This window comes from Ciona robusta, chromosome 5 (genome assembly GCF_009617815.1).
Source record: "Ciona robusta chromosome 5, ASM961781v2".
In the NCBI taxonomy this organism is placed as follows: domain Eukaryota; kingdom Metazoa; phylum Chordata; class Ascidiacea; order Phlebobranchia; family Cionidae; genus Ciona; species Ciona robusta.
The window spans coordinates 84,813-102,950 of NC_143239.1; the positions used below are offsets into that span (position 1 = coordinate 84,813).

General features: G+C 34.6%; 1 protein-coding gene across 1 annotated transcript; it reads left to right on the forward strand.

Moving 5' to 3' along the window:
* Positions 1-3,652: 3,652 nt before the first annotated feature.
* LOC149735228 (beta-1,4-galactosyltransferase 7-like) lies at positions 3,653-18,116 on the forward strand. Its single transcript, XM_089878643.1, has 7 exons — positions 3,653-3,883; positions 10,856-11,029; positions 12,606-12,732; positions 15,302-15,400; positions 15,597-15,680; positions 16,652-16,756; positions 17,577-18,116. Exons 1-7 carry the CDS (start codon positions 3,732-3,734, stop codon positions 17,733-17,735), a joined length of 900 nt encoding a protein of 299 aa, XP_089734769.1. The 5' UTR covers positions 3,653-3,731; the 3' UTR covers positions 17,736-18,116.
* Positions 18,117-18,138: the final 22 nt, after the last annotated feature.

Here is an 18,138-nt window from a genome sequence, read left to right on the forward strand (position 1 = left end):
TGGTCACTAACATACCATTCCCATTAAAAAAATAATTAATTTTAATTTTTTTTTAATTATGAATATTAATATTCGTCATAAAAACATATTTATAGAATTTTCGCACGCACCAGCTTGGAATATGTTATAGCGCTACGTAATAGCTACAAAATGAAACATTAATTTTTTCAAAAAAATGGGGGCTTGGGTTCAGAATACAGACAAGTATGAGTCAAATATCTCAAATCATATGAATATTAAATTTTCTAAAAATATTCGCGAAAATATAACTCACGCATACATCTATGTTGGTCACTCTCATATTATACTCATTAAAAAAATAATTAATTTTAATTTTTTTTTATTTATGAATATTAATATTCGTCATAAAAACATATTTATAGAATTTTCGCACGCACCAGCTTGGAATATGTTATAGCGCTACGTATTAGCTACAAAATGAAACATTAATTTCTTCAAAAAAATGGGGGCTTGGGTTCAGAATACAAACAAGTATGGTCATAACTCAAATCATATAAATATCAAATTTTCGATTTTTTTGCGAAAATATAACTTACGCATACATCTATGAAGGTTACTAAGGTGTCATTTCTGTCAAAAAATAATTAGTTTGAATTTTTTTTTAATTATGAATATTAATATTCGTCATAAAAACATATTTATAGAATTTTCGCACGAACCAGCTTCGAATATGTTATAGCGCTACGTATTAGCTACAAAATGAAACTTTCATTTCTTCAAAAAAAAAATGCGGGCTTGGGTTCAGAATACAGACAAGTATGGTCATAACTATAATTCATTGTTCATATATTTTATTTGCACGAACGCAAAAATTATACATATAATAAAAAATAATATAATAAACAGTAAATACGTACATTCAAATGTGATGCTTTGAATTTAAATAAAGTCTTCGACTGCCGCACTATTTACTTTATCCTATCCGTACGTAAGTATAGAAACATCGAGAATTTAAATTTTTGTTTCAATTAATACAAAAGGTTTTTTGTTCTTGAAGCCTCTAAGATTAGGGTCTTTAATTGATTGATATGCTCGATCAAATTGTATCAGACGACAATGAATGGACTAAAGGAAGGCTGATAAATTAGTTTGTTTTAGAAGTAGAGGCTCAAGGTCGCTATCGCCGTTACGATAATCTTTGCACCTCCGTTATTTAAATTGGCGAATGTGTTCATCTTTGGCATTTATAGAGTTTTAACGTTGTTAGTAAGTTCCACCAGGAAAGGAGTTTGTGCAGTTGTAATCCAAACACTTTACTCTTCTATTATTCTACAAACTGATACGATGCAGAATTAATAGAAGAGTAAAATGTGAGGAATAGTGACCAAAGATTTAGTGATCTCCTCGTTGTGTGTTCGTTGATCATCGTCGGATACCTGTAGAATATAACTGAAAACACATAGTTAGGCAGTAAACAAATTATTCAGAACAATTGATACAAAACCATTTAACGCCTATACGTTTAGCCTCACTAGGTATTTCCTCAGCGACGCAGTCAAAATGGAGCCATGTCTTGCACGTAGAACAACAACAACAACAACAACATGTTATTGCAAAACAAATGTTTAGTTACAAAAACAACTTTTGTTTTTTAAGTTTGAATAAAAAAAAGTCAATAAACGGTAAAGTGACATAAGTTATACGAATATTCTTCACAATATTTGACACCCATCCCCGCACCAAGTTAAGGAAATTAATGTTTTACTTTTTAGTTATTTAGTGGAACTATTAGATTTCCGATTTTAATTTGAAACAAGATGGTATTACTATGCTCTTATGACGTATGTTAATAGCCATATTGAAAAATCTTTGGGTGTTTTGGTGAATAAAACTTGTATAAAAAGAACCGTGGTGCAGTACATAAACTTTTCCGCATTTATTTATTTTTGTGAATGACATTTACGTCGATTTATGCGCGTATAATTTTAGCGTTCATGCAAATAAAATATATGAACAAGGAATTATAGTTATGACTCATACTTGCCTGTATTTTGAACACAAGCCCGCATTTTTTTGAAGAAATGAAAGTTTCATTTTGTAGCAAATACGTTGCGCTATAACATATTCGAAGCTGGTTCGTGCGAAAATTCTATAAATATGTTTTTATGACGAATATTAATATTCATAATTAAAAAAAATTAAAATTAATTATTTTTTTAAAGGGAATAATATGAGAGTGACCAACATAGATGTATGTGTAAGTTATATTTTTGCAAAAAAATGAAAAATTTGATATTTATATGATTTAATTTTGACCATACTTGCCTGTATTCTGAACCCAAGCCCCCATTTTTTTGAAGAAATTAAAGCTTGATTTTTTAGGTATCACGTAGCGCTATAACATATTCCAAGCTGGTGCGTGCGAAAATTCTATAAATATGTTTTTATGACGAATATTAATATTCATAATTAAAAAAAAATTAAAATTATTATTTTTTTAATGGAAAAAATATGTTAGTGACCTACACAGATGTATGCGTGAGTTATATTTTCGCGAATATTTTTAGAAAATTTAATATTCATATGATTTGAGATATTTGACTCATACTTGTCTGTATTCTGAACCCAAGCCCCTATTTTTTTGAAAAAATTAATGTTTCATTTTGTAGCTATTACGTAGCGCTATAACATATTCCAAGCTGGTGCGTGCGAAAATTCTATAAATATGTTTTTATGACGAATATTAATATTCATAATTAAAAAAAATTAAAATTAATTATTTTTTTAATGGGAATGGTATGTTAGTGACCAACATAGATGTATGCGTAAGTTATAATTTTGCCAAAAAAATTGAAAATTTGATATTTATATGATTCAAGTTATGGTCATACTTTTTAATATTTCATACCCAAGCCCCCATTTTTTTGAAGAAAAAAATGTTTTATTTTGTAGCTATTAAGTAGCGCTACAACATATTCAAAGCTGGTGCGTGCGAAAATTCTATAAATATGTTTTTATGACGAATATTAATATTCATAATTAATATTTTTCCGAATTTTAAATTTTTGATTTTAGAATCGGTACCGCTGGGGTCTAGTTAGTACAGTGTTCAAATTTTAGGTTGGTGGCACCAGTAGAAGGTATCGAAAATGGCCGCTATAATATCTGTATTCTAGGATCACCTTGGTAAAATGTGATACTTATCATAACAAATGCTACCATTGCCTTATCTTTCCCTCTTCCTTAATTAGCCATGAATGCCCACGATTAAAACTCTAAATGTTACTAAAACTCTTCTAAAGGTAACCAAACAAAGGTCTATACCCGCGAAATGTAAAACTCAGTAACATACATCTCACAAAATTAGACACATAGGTAACAGCATACCGTATTAGCACATACGATCATCAGCGTTAATACTACAGATATTTGCCCGAGCACGGATTCAGTCAAGCGTGACCTGTCTAAACCGGTTATTTGGAGATATATTTAAATATATGGTATATTAGTTAATAAAATTTGCACAAAATGTGGAAAACGTTATTGCAAATGATATGAAATCAATATCTGATTGTATAATGCATAAATTAATCTGTAAACGCCGAAAGTTGTTTGTCACGTGGTCTTCAGTTTCCTATCTATATGTTTAGGTATCTATGGTGGTACCAGTAGAAGGTATCGAAAATGGCCGCTAGAATATCTGTACTTCAGGATCACCTTGGTCAATCTAAAAAGGTTATGGTGACAATTTCGCGGGATAGATAAACGCTATGGTGAGAATATCCATTGCTCGACTTGGAATGTTATGTCTGACTGTGGTTGCTATGTACGCTATTCATATGCTGTTCCAATATCTAGAAGCCAATAAAGATAGTCGTAGTAATCATTACCGATACTCCAAAGAAGTTCAAGTTGCAAAACAGTAAGTTATTATTACATGGGACTATACAACGGGTAATCCTTTAGCTGGTGGCCACCTGAAATTTTTTATTTCAAAATGTTTCTTAGGTCTCGCGCATTTTAAAAGTTAATTTTCGACACGAACGGCCTAGTTTTTTTCCAAAAAAAATATACATTGGGTATTAGTGAGACTGAGATCTAAGGAATATTTTGAAACCAAATTTCAAGGGGCTACAGCTAAAGGATTACCTATACAACGAAGAAGATTATCTTTTTCCGCTAAGAGACGATGACAAATTCGATTCTGTATTCTATGGGGAGCAGTTATTTCACGGTTTATACACATAAGATTAAACCCCTAACACCTATTCACCAACCTTTACTCCTAACCCATAACCCCAAACTCGTGCTAATCAAACAAAAAAAAAAATAAATAAATAAAAAAAGTATTCACTATACGGGACTCGAACCCGGTAAAAATAAAACAAGAAAAGTAAACAACTGCACGCAAACCGTTACACCACAGACTTGACGACCGTAATGAGAACGAAAGAGAGTATATAACCGACCTAAAGTGTAAAGGATGTTCCAACTATTTTTTATGTATTTATAAAGATATTATTATTAATTAATTAATTTGTTTTACATTTGTTAACACTTTGTAGTGTTGCTTTGTGCGTTTTTCCGTATTTTTTAATTTAAATAATTACCGACACCTAGCGAGAATAGTGAACCTTCTTCTTCGTATAGTCCCATGTGTTATTATTTATGCCGATGGGGCAAGCTGTATAAAGCCGTAGAAACGGACAACAGTAAACGAAGGGAGAAGGGAAACTAAATACTGAAAGAAGGGAAGGTAGGCATAGGCGTCGATTATTTCACATTGTAAACCATTCTTAGGGTGGGGGGGATATCAGTGTATGCCTAACTGGGACACACGTAAAGGCTAAAATACAACGCACGTGAAGGTTAAACTACGACACACGTATAGGTTAAACTACGAGACTCGTGATGGCAGAACTACAACACGCGTGAAGGTTTAATTACAACACACATGGCGGCTAAAATATGATGCACGTGAAGTCTAAACTAGAGGCGAATGATGACTGGACTACGACGCACGCATAGGCGTCGAAACATTAAGCATTCAGACGAAAACCGGGGTGGCGAGATTGCAGTTACTACGTTTTAGGTTATGACGTCAAACGGTACGTAACTTTCTAGAAACCGCATTTTTACTGACGCGAGCCTGCGATGGCCCGTACGAAGGCTTTACAATTCGGCTAAACAAACAATAACCTGGTTAAACAGGCGATGTTACTGCATCCCTAACGTAAGCGTGTTTCATAATGAAGTAAACAAGCGCATACGATTTTCGTATTTTATAAAATAAACCATTCGCGATTACTGTCGACGAGTAAATCTCCAGTGGTTACGCTTTAACTTCTGACTAGATTTATGTTACTGTTAATTAAACATACACCAACCATTACCAACAGAACTGTTACATCACAAGCTGTATTGTGATGTCATCCATTAGCGTAAGGTCAGATGTTAAGAAATACCAACTTTGGGCGATACATTACGTCACAAATAGCATTGTAATGCAATCCATTATTGTGATTTTCGTATTGCGTAATTCCAACCCTTGATATCACAATCATATTTGTAATAGAAATAAAAATCATAGGATATTGCGCAAGCCTGCACCTGTAAGTTTGACGATCTTTTAATATGTCACAACTGCTACTGTAACGTTTAGACTTAACATGCTGCGTAACACGTAATACTAAAGTTAAACCGTCACCAATGCATACTATAAGATCGTATAAAAGGCATTTGCTTACTCCCGTTTCAACATTAATTGGACGAATTTAACCAAATTTCTAAAGAATCCACATAAAAAATGCAAATACTTCTTAATAGCTATTATGACGAAAACAATAAACGTGTAAATTGTAACATGTTGAAAAATATCGATGTATTATTGAATTGCTGTTGTGTCACAAATATTTGGCATGTCGCATGTAAGAGGTTTAAAAAAAAGACGGCTAAAAATGTGACACACGTAATGGCTAAATTCGGACCAATGTGAACGTTAAACAATGACGCATATTGAGGTTAAACAAGACGCAGGTAAAGGCTAAACAAGACGCACGAAAAGGATAAATAGGACGCTTAAAAAGGCTTAACAAGACGCACGGGAAGGTTAAAATGCGATGCATGTAAAGGCTAAAATAGGACGCACGTAAAGGCCAAATTCTGATGCACGGGAAGGTACGACATAGGTGAAGGCTAAACTAACCGCTTAATTGTTACGTCTTATTGCAACATAACTATTAACTAGGACGTTTCAATACGTAACAATCGGGAGGAATGTGCCCACTGCCCACAAACCACGAGATCGAAACATCATGTATGAGCGTCACATTTTCACGCTCTGCGCCGGCGTAGGAAATAAAGGAAGACGTGTGCGGTAGCATACAATTTAACGCATAACAAGCGAAGCAATCGTTGTGAATTTATTCTCGTGAAAAATGACGTAATGAAACTCTGGTTCTCGTGCGGTGCCGACAAAGATGTTTTTTGGCTTCTGTCCAAGCTCAGCCGGGAAGATACTTTGTAATAATATATTACAATTTGCGTTGGTTCCAATTTACTGAGCGTCGCTCCTCGCTCTTATATTTGCACCAATTAAAATTCACATAAACGCAATATACCTGCATTCAAAGTTTAAACTATTCTTGGTTGCTGGCTTAAAATATGTTGGGATTTATCAAAGGCATTATGACGTAATCATCGTTACATTTTTAATCCACGATGAACGTGCGTAAAACTTTTCAGTTGTTTCTGCGATTTGATACGTCCTTTTAATAAATGTAATATCATTTTAAATTCACCGCATAAAGGTTCCTTGTGACATGATTTGTGTCAAAATTAGTATAGTGGGTGTTAGGAAAATGCATTTTTTTAAATATTCGCACGAACCGTTCCATCATTTTAGCTATTCGCGGTGTTCTCACAGGGTAAGCGATGCGGTTAAAATAGAGCGCACGTTTATGTCGTCAATAAATACTGAACTAAGAAACCAAAGAGTATATTGTTGGCCGAACGTAAGAAAGTTTATTTTAATATAAATAGGATTTATTTCTATTAAACAAATCCGGACGTTTTTCGACAATCCGGACGTTTTTCGACAATCCTGACGTTTTTCGACAATCTGGACGGTGACATTATCACTGAAAAAGGGGTATTTTTACAATCCTGAAACAGGGTAATAAACAGCCTAAATATGTTCCAGAAGTAGCATTGTTGCATATTTACAATGTTTTCCGCAGCCAAGCAGCATATTTGTTACAAAATAGTAGGGATTCACACATACATTCATTGCATCATAATAGTGATTGTTTGACCTGGCAATTGATTACGACATAATAGCAATTCACACATTGATTATTTGCGTAATAATAGCCATTGTCCCCTTGATTATTCAGCTTGCAGATGCTTGAAAACAGGTTGGATATTTACCTTTTCACATATGCGCATACGGAAAGTATTGACAGTTTGAAAAAATACTTTATATGTGTGTAAAGCAACGCATCGATTTTAAAAAGTTAAAACCCACTGGAAGGTTACTTTGTATTATCATATTACTGTTTCGGTTCCAATTTACTGAGACTGTGTGTTAGTTTCAATTTACATTAGCGACGCTTGATGTTATAATTGAACAAATTAAAATTAGCATAATCTTAGCGCGATTTACCTGCTTTTAAAATATTCACGATTGCTGGCTTAAAGTTATATTGGAAGTAAAAAAAATACGCAAACTTTACATGTCGTATGGAAGCGCATTAAAACATAAATGTTTTCTAACAATTGTATTAGTTTATCAAAGTGGTTGTGGCGTAAACCATCGTTACATTTCAGGCGCCATGGCTAGGGATGCACATTACAGAATAATTAGGTATTCTAGGATATCCTAGAATACTTTATTTCGAATCTAGAATTCCGAATCTAGAATTTCGAATCTTTTTATATTTATAGGAAAAAATAATTTTACCCACATAAGTCAGTTTATTGACTCTTTCATACCCGCCTTGTTGGAACATGAGCTGTAAAATGATCAAAAATTGTACTATTGGGTAGTTTTTGCGTCATGAAACGTATAGCAGGTTATGAAAAGACGTTACGAAACGTTTACTCTTGAAAGTCCCACAAACACAAAAATATTTTTTTTCAAAATTAATAAGTTTCAAAAATTGTTAATATAGTATATGAGATGACGTGTAATCTCACGGATTCGAAATTCTGTAATGTGCATCTCTAGCCATGGCATAGTGGTTAGCGCGCCTGCCTGTAACCCAGAGGTAATGGGTTTAAGGCTTGACGTTGCTACCATTGTGGGCGTATGTGTCCTTGGGCAAGACACTTAACGACAATTGCTCCAATTAGCGAAACATGAAATGATCAGTATTAATCAGAATTAAGACCTGTATTCAAGATACTGCAAGTTATTATAGATAAAAAATGGTTGGTCATCAATTAGTCTATATGTTTTGATAGGTAACTCCAAATATCTTGCTTTTGTACAAAACTATGACGCACGTCGACATTAAACTACGACGCACGTAGATGTTAAACTATGACGCACATGGACGTTAAACTGCAATGCACGTGGACGTTAAACTACAACGCATGGGATGTTAAGCTACAGCGCACAGGGACGTCAAACTACAACACACGTTGAAATTAAACTACAACGCACGTGGACGTTAAACTACAACGCACATAGACGTTAAACTACAACACACATGGGCGTTAAACTACAACGCACGAGGACGTTAGACTACAACGCACATGGACGTTAAACCACAACGCATGTGGACGTTAAACTACAACGAACGTGGACGTTAAACTACAACGCACGTGGACGTTAAACTACAACACACAGGGACGTTAAACTATGACGCACGTGGACATTAAACTACAACGCACGTGGATGTTAAACTATGACGCACGTGGACGTTAAACTACAACGCACGTGGATGTTAAACTATGACGCACGTGGACGTTAAACTACGATGCATGAAGGCTAAACTACGACACGTGTAAAGGTCAAATTACTACACACGTAAAGGTCAAACTACGACGCACGCAAATGTTAAACTATGACGCACGTGAAGGCTAAACTACCACGCACGTAAAGTTCAAACTACAACACACATAAAGGTCAAGTAGGACGCTCGTCGCTTTGCATGAACGATTTATATATCACTGCTTTTTTACCGATACCGATTATCCGTAGAACGTTGACCTCTAGTACTTACGTACGGATAGGATCATAGGCGTCGATTTTTTCCTGTTGTAAACCAATCTTAGGGGGGCGAAATAAATGTCAATGTATGCTTAACTAGGATGCATGTGAAGGCTAAACTACGAGGCACGTAAAGGTTAAACTACGACGCACATGAAGGTTAAACTACGACGCACGTAAAGGCTAAACTACGACGCACGTAAAGGCTAAACTGCGACGCACGTAAAGGCTAAACTATGACGCACGTAAAGGCTAAACTATGACGCACGTGAGGGTTAAACTATGACGCACGTGATGGCTAAACTATGACGCACGTGAGGCTAAACTATGACGCACGTGAAGGCTAAACTAAGACGCACGTGAAGGCTAAACTAAGATGCACGTGAAGGCTAAACTATGACGCACGTGAGGCTAAACTACAACACATGTGAAGGCTAAACTTTGCTCATGAAAAAAACAGCTCTGCTGATATAAATACGGCACAGTTTTTTTGGTCAGCATACAAATTATTAACGAAAGCTAGTTTAAAATACTATAAAACTTGTTGGCGATCACCGAGACACCGACCGCAGTTTATAGCAACCAACACTTTCTTTTCTCCTGACAACCAACTTCCTCTTTTGAAATTACCGGGAATTTAGTGGCGGTTTAAGAATGCCTGGTTTGCAATTAATTCCCGAACATACACGTGTCGAAATACTGGTTTACATTGCTCACGTAATACGCATTCGTCACAATTCCTATTATTGCGAAATAGCTATTTATGTTACGTCACAATTGCGAATGTCTTTTATCCGTATAAATGCCGGAGTTATGATAAAATAAAGCTGTTTGTTACGTCAGAACTGCACGAATAGGTAACTTTTGTTACATTAACATTATACGATTTGTTACGCAGCCGGCGAAGTAAATAAATTCCAGACTACTAAAATATTAAGCGATATTACACTTGCAAGTTAAACGATGTTACATTGCGATAAGTGTTCCTGTCGCGTAGAAGGTCTAACTATTGCGTTAAGATACATCCCAATTAAATTGTCTTTGCGTGCTTGCCGCACTCCCACGCAGTTTCAAAACTCTACGCCAATGAACATAGATGTATGTGCAAGTTATATTTTTGCAAAAAAAAATTGAAATTTGATCTTTATATGATTCAAGTTATGATCCTACTTTTTAATATTTTACACCCAAGCCCCCTTTATTTTGAAGAAAAAAATGTTTCATTTTGTAGCTACTAGTAGCGCTATAACATATTCAAAGCTGGTTCGTGCGAAAATTCTATAAATATGTTTTTATGGCAAATATTTATATTCATAATTAATCTGTTTTCGAATTTTTAAGTTTTTATTTCGGAATCGGTACCGCTAGGGTCTAGTTAGTACAGTGTCCAAATTTTAGGTTATAGTGGCACCAGTAGAAGGTATCGAAAATGGCCCCTATAATATGTGTATTCTAGGATCACCTTGGTCCTGCACGCTTAGTGCTGGTAAATAGAGAGGTTTACAATTTATTTTCATACTGTGGCTTGTAGATTCTGGTATTTTGGTTTTAGTTTTTATGTTATTACTAAACTAAAACTATTAACATCTAGTATTCAAGAAAAAATTTTTGCTTCCATTAGTATTTTATTCAGTTTACTGCTAATTTATATAATCCTAAGTAAAAAGATTTTGTGACCAGAGGAGAAGATCAAAGTAATGGAGGAGAGTGGAAGAAGAAGAAGCTAGCAGTGATTGTTCCATTCAGAGATCGCTTTGAAGAATTGATGGAATTTGTTCCATGGATGAATAAGTTTCTTAACAAACAGAAGATACCTCACAGACTTATTGTTGTTAATCAGGTCGATTTACACAGGTTTGTCGTTTTTGTGTATGTGGGTACATATTTTTAACATAAGTTTCTTTACCAATTATTAATTCTGCTTATATATACATGCCCGAGTCAGCTCACAATCCTGATTAAGGAAGAAATACTCTCTGTATGCGCCTTATTTCATAATGTACCCATCAGGTTAATTCATGTCTTTTCCATTTGTATGCTTTAGAGCAGGGGCGGGCAACTTACGGCCCGCGACGAGATTTTGAACGGCCCACAGACAGTTTCCGGTCTTACATGATAGTGTGGCCCGCGGCCCAAATGTGCCTAACTTTCGAAAATCCAGGGTACCCTTATTGAAAATAAATATTCAATACTAACTACGACTTTCTTTCGAAAGACACTGCATATTTGCGCCAGGTATAATGGCCCTTATTTAGGTTTCAGGGTTATTATAATCGGCAGATATTTGTTATTTAGCAATAATCTTGATCGGGCAAACTTCGCAGTTGTTTTTATTTCCTGTGCTTAAAAAGCTGAATAACACACATCGTCAATGTGACTTCAGAAACGCGTAGCGGCAATACTGTTTAATCGGCGGACGCGATAAAGATTGTGAGACCTTGGAAGTGAGGCCGGCGATTAACGTATTTTCAGTTAGATGTGTGTTGCAACTGATGGAAATTTCTATAGAATATTTCGAGTGTAATAAAATACATGTTTTGAATAAATTATTTTTTCAGATGACGAGCTAGCTATGCTCCCTTGCTGTCAGTGATTTTTTTTAAATCGAGGCGTTGCTTTCGCGTGTACAAAGTATGCTTTTTGCAAACTATAGATACTTTAATGCGCATACGCGAAAAGGCAAATATCCAACCTGTTTTCAAGCAACTGCAGGCTAAATAATCAAGAGGACAACCGCTATTATGACGCAAATAATCAACCTGTGAATTGCTATTATGTCGTAATCAATTGCCAGGTCAAACAATCGCTATTATGATGCCATGAATCCACGTGTGAATCCTTACTATTTCGTAATAAACATGCTGCTTGGCTGAGGAAAACATTGTAAATAAACAGCAGTGCTACTTCTGGGACATATTTAGGTTCAATGCGTGTTTATTTTACGACGCGTCTGTTTTGTGTTGATTAATTTTTGCATATTACTCAGCGTGCTCCTACCCTGGATTTTTTTTCGCGCTGCGCGATTAATGTATCGATTCAGGAATCCGGCCCGCCAATTATTTTATTTTTCCATATCAGGCCCACCGACTGGAGAAGTTGCCCGCCCCTGCTTTAGAGAGTAGTCAGCGAAGCTTTCTTTTCAATTTTATCAGTTCAATGTGAATTTTGCTCTCTGAAAAGTAACATTTTGAAATTGCTAAAAAATTTGCCCATTGTTATGTCTTTCCTTTTACCAAAACCACATATTTTGTGCGCCTATCTCCTTGAGGATGTCATAATTGTCTAAATTGGCTCTTGTGCCAAGCTTTACGTTGAAGCTCGGTGAACCCAAGCATACAACTTTAACACTTCCCCAGTATACTTTAACTTCATTACCATGATAAAGACAAAATAGGGTCATTCATATTTTATATTAAACCCCATTCCTCAGATTTAATAGAGCAGCTTTAATCAACATTGGGTATTTAAAAACCAAAGATGAGTGCGATTATCTTGTCATGCATGATGTTGATCTGCTTCCAAATAATCCTGATCTATTATATTCGTATCCTGAACAGGTTAGTTGATTGTGTTTAGCTTAAATGACCACAAGAGCAAGTACACAAGCCTTTTAGACAGCTTCAGACAAACTAGATAATCTAACCACAAATGTATACAGAAGGGGGCAACCAATAGGCTTTTTACAGCTCCCTATCCGCATGTCGGTGCCGTGGCATAGTGGTTAGCGCACCTGCCTGTAACCCAGAGGTAATGGGTTCAAGGCTTGACGTTGCTACCATTGTGGGTGTATGTGTCCTTGGGCAAGACACTTAACGACAATTGCTCCCAAACCCAGTGGTCACTAATGGGTTGTCCAAATTATCAGCAATACATAAAAAAAATTAAAAATCCCCAAAAAATAATCAACCACAAAGTAACATAAATGGTAACTCGTAAGCTGGCACGAGGTGCTAAGCCCGTGTGATAACGACTGACTTTTTCCGGCCACGCGAGGATAAAGTAAGTTACATTCATTCATTCAAACGCACACAGCCAGAAACGCTAATTGGTACACATAGATGTTGCATTTAAATTTGTGCATTTTAAAACAATTTTATAACATAACATGTGTGCCAATTCCAGAAATGCAGCAAACCCAGTTGGCAGTTTTTAACGCTTAAACTCAATTGCACACGTGAAAAGGCAAATATTCAACATGTTTTTATGCACCCGTAGGCTCGCTATTATGATGCAATCAATTGACTTGTGAATTGCTATTGTGTTGCAATTAATTGCCAGGTGAAAGAATCACCATAAGGGTGCAAAGAATCCATGTGTGAATGTTTAGCCTATATTTTACAAACAGTTTGCCTGGCTGAAGGAAACATTGACAATATAAAGCACTGCTACTTCTCAGCACTGCAACGCATTTAAATTGTATAAACGTCTGTTTAAAGGGAGAATCTCATTTATTTTACATGCAACATTAAGAAGGCAGTGCTAATTTTATGTTGTTCATTTCAGTCGAAAAAAAGGTAGAGTTGAATAAACGTTTTCTATTTTTCAGTTCAAACGGCATCACTCTCGAGTTTTATCACTTAAAGTTTTAAATGTTAACATTACTTTTTGTTTGGCATTTTTATTTTTTACTTGATGCCAATACACATAGGCGCAGATTTTTTTAAATTGCAGAACAGGATACATTTATTATGACATCATTCGTTTTATAGATATTGGGAAAATATGATAAATGTTTTATTCACTCGCGCCAACACCTGTTTATGCTTTACCTTCCATGACAGCATTAATAATAAGGTTTTGAAACTGGCGAAATCAAGTAATCACTAACACTTTCACTGTTCGTTAAGGGTTGTTGATCATCGATATGTATAGGAACAATAATGATACCTCAAAATGCCTAAATATTGTTGATTTATACGTAGATCAATCTAGTGTTTGCAGAGTTTGTAAATCGTTTTTATGATTCACAATACAGGATTTGCCTGTCCTGTGTGTTAACAATTACTTTGATTTCTTTTTACTTTTATGAGTAGCTAAAGTTTGTTAGGAGCAAACACCTATGTCTGTAGACCTGCAGTTGTTTGTTAACATGGAAAGTTAAATGATCAAACAGATAGGACACTACAGTTAATGCTTTATTGCTGGTCTAGATTATAATTAATGTCTATCTGTATCAAAACATAGCTTGAGAGCCCTGGTTACAATTTGAGGCCTAAGATTTAAATTTTTATTGTGTATGCTTGTTACATACAAACCTATACCAACAACCTCATCCTTAAAATATATTTCAATAAACTTACTTTAGCCATTTTTGAGATATCGACAAAAGGAATGTATTTGTACACTATTTCCCTTTGTAATCATGCAACACTTAATAAAAAGCACCCCTGATGTCATAAGTAAAAATAAAAGTGTTGATGACTCCATGTTGAAAAAAATAAGCATGTTTCAGTTATTAGTAAAGCAATTAATATTCATGGTGAAGGAATGGCCAATATGCTTTTAATAAAACCATTTACACTACGTCGTAGATATATTAGTTTTGTTAATATACAAATTTTTATTAGAATAATGTTATTAGTGAAAAAATATGTTAAAATATATTTAATTTAAGATAGGAAACACCTGATTATGCTGCACATGAATTTTGGGTCTTAACCAGTATATTTTAAGGTTACCGAACTTTTACGAGCTGCTTCCTGATCTGAATTTTGTGGCTGGAACTCAATAATGACTATCTGTACACTAAGTATAAAGTTTGACTTCAGTTCCCCAAGAGGGTGATAAATACAAGTGCAACATTTAAAGTTGAGTGACACTAATTTTTATAGGAATGCATTCCATGCATTGTTGTTAGGCCATTTTATACCCTAGTAGTTGCATTTGCTAGTTTGACCCGCATTTTTTTATAAGTTGTTTTGTCTCTTTGAAACTGTGGTGGTACTTTTATTACATTTTAGCATCTCTACTTGTATACAAACTTTGATTTTTTTCATTGGTATGCCCCCTAAAGTCAGTTAGTAAGGACAAACAGATTTTAACCAGAGGTAAAGATATTTAAGAAAGTATTGTGCTTGATTGTTTGCTGTGTAGCTACCATATTCTAAACCTAAGTCTGGTACCCAGGGTCCATTCCATCTTGCTTCACCAGAGTATCATCCAATGTATCACTACAAAACCTATATTGGGGGTGTACTTATGATGAAAAATGAACACTTTTCCCTAGTAAGTCGATATTAATTTTCTTTTACAATATTAAATTAAGTATTCTAATTCCATTTATTTATACAGCAAGTGAAACTACCAGTTATATAATCCTTAAGAGGTGTGAAAGGTATTTTCTGACTGTTTGTCAAAACATTTTTTTGTCTAATATGTGTATGTTAAACTAAAGCAAATGGTGGCCAATGATTTGTTACAGTGCCGTGGAATGTCCAACAAGTTTTGGGGCTGGGGAAGGGAAGATGATGAACTTTATTTAAGATTCAAAGACAACCAGTTAACGGTAATTAACCAGGATAAACAATTCATTTTGTACAACATTTTTCTAGTATTGCCAGAACATTTTAAGGGTGGTTTGCACAAAGTATACTTAAGTTTCTGCTTGATCTTAGTTTAGCTAAATGGAGATCAAGCGAAAAACTTAAGGGGGGTTCACACTAGCGCCGATAGCTGGCAATTCGAGAGAGTCTGGCGATTTTCTGACGTCACTTTTTCCATTGCTAGCGATACAAGCGACAGAAAATTAGAAACAGTTTCTACTCTGGCGGTGTTTGCTAGCGATGAACGGCTTTGGCGCGCGTAAACTATTTCGCTACAAATTAAACAGTGAAGATAATTTTCGAGTAAATATGAATGTAAAAATGAATAGATTTTGTTGCAAGAATACTATTTTGTAAGATTAGCGTAATATTATGAAAAAATACACAATTACTTTGTGGAAAAATGATGAAATAAAGCCAAACTATATGGAATATAGAGGCAGATATAACATCAGCCAATCCCTTCATAAATTCGGCATCTGAGTAAAATTTTAACAGCCAATGTTTGCCAAACGAAATTATATTCTTTCCTGCGTATTTTTCTCTATTTTAATCGCATATTTACCCTAAAAGGGTTAAATTTATTTTCCAACTTCCCGCCAAACAGAACAAGATACCAGGCGATTTTACATTTGTGTGTGTGAATGCTTTGTCGGCAGACATTTTTACTGAGAATTGCCTTCTTCATCGAGTAATTTTCAAAAGAAATTCTCTCGACCATTGTTACGTCACACACACGGAAAAGATAAACATAGATTAGCTGAGAACCACTGATTAATACCGCTTAAGTTTTTGGCCTGATCTCCGTTTAGCTAAACTAAGATCAAGCAGAAACTTAAGTATACTTTCTGCATACCACCCTAAATATACAATGCACAATATATATATTTTTTTTTGTGGAAAGTCATGTCAACACTACTAAGTATTTCTGCAGTTGTATCGTCCCACAAAACTAACAACGGGATACGAGACATTTAAACATATTCATAACAAAAAAAGAAGGCCACGAGATTACAACAGATATGGGGAACAAAAGAAGGTGAGAAGTTACGTATTGTTGAATACACACTAAATTTATGACAACCAGGCAGAAACTCTGTACTGGAGGAAAGTTTGTATATGAATAGATATGCTTAAATGCAAACTAAAGGTACCATTAAAGTTTCCTAAAACGATAGGGCTTCTAAAACAATTGCATGAAAAAATCCGCTGGAGTAAAAAAATTTGGCTGATTAGACAATGCATGTGATAAAAAAATGCGAAAAATTGGCTATTTAGTAAAGAAGTGCTGAGTCAGCATATTATGTAGCTATGTTCAATCGAGAATTAAAACATAATAAAGTCTATGTTTTACAATTTTTTTTTTATGTAGTTTTGAAGAAGAAGCATTCATTATACCCAATCAGAAAAAAATTAAATTTTCTTTAATTTTTAAAAACTAGAAATGATCAAAGCTGAGTGATTTTTTTTACTCTAGCGGGCAAATTTACTGTTTTAAAACTCATTTTTATATAAAAGCTCATTTAGCTCATTTGTATTTTAAACTTGGATGGTAGCTTTAGGCCATATTTGAGCATATCTATTAATACACAAATTTTGATTTTTCTAACATTGTCCATGTGTGGATTTTGACCTATGTAGTAAACATACCACCCAAAAACGGTGGTGTATCAATGAAAACTTGGGAGGATTAAAGTAATTTAATTTTTGTAGTTAATTGAATTAGATTAGCTGTTCTTAAACTGGTAGCTGTGCCCCCATTGATTTTAAAATTAGAGGAAGTTTTTATGAGTGAAGTCCTGAAAAAAAAAACTGCCTCAGATTAATATTGCAGCCAATGCAAATTATTTTGTTTACAGGCCCAGTTTAAGAGGGACATGGAAACTGGTTTCGATACGATCGAATACACATTACAGTCTGAACGAACTTTAACAATTGATAATGCACAGGTTATAATATACAATGTGTTACTTGCTTGCGACAAGCAAGTTACACCTTGGTGTGATCATGTTAAGTAAAAATTTATTTTTTAATGTATTTTTTTGGCAAGTGCAGTATTTGTTTTGTTGCTTTTTGTTCAATCACTGAAGGCTACAATATAAAATAACAGATTCATGTTTATCCTTGGAGTCTTGACAGTCTTGTCAAGAGTTAAACTACTTTATAGTGCTTAGTTACATGTATTTTCTGTTATAAATACACCATATGTAGTAGCAAAGCCAGAAAAAGGTATGAACTTTGTCACAGTGCTTTACAATAATGGTCTTCACTGTTAATGTTCCGTTAGCGGCAAGATTTATTTTGTTTTGGTGTACCGAATATAGCAACTAAAATCGTTAATTTATCAACTTCATGTAATTGCAGCCAATAACACAAAACATGGTTTTAAGTAGAAAGAATCATTGTAAAATTATTTAGGAT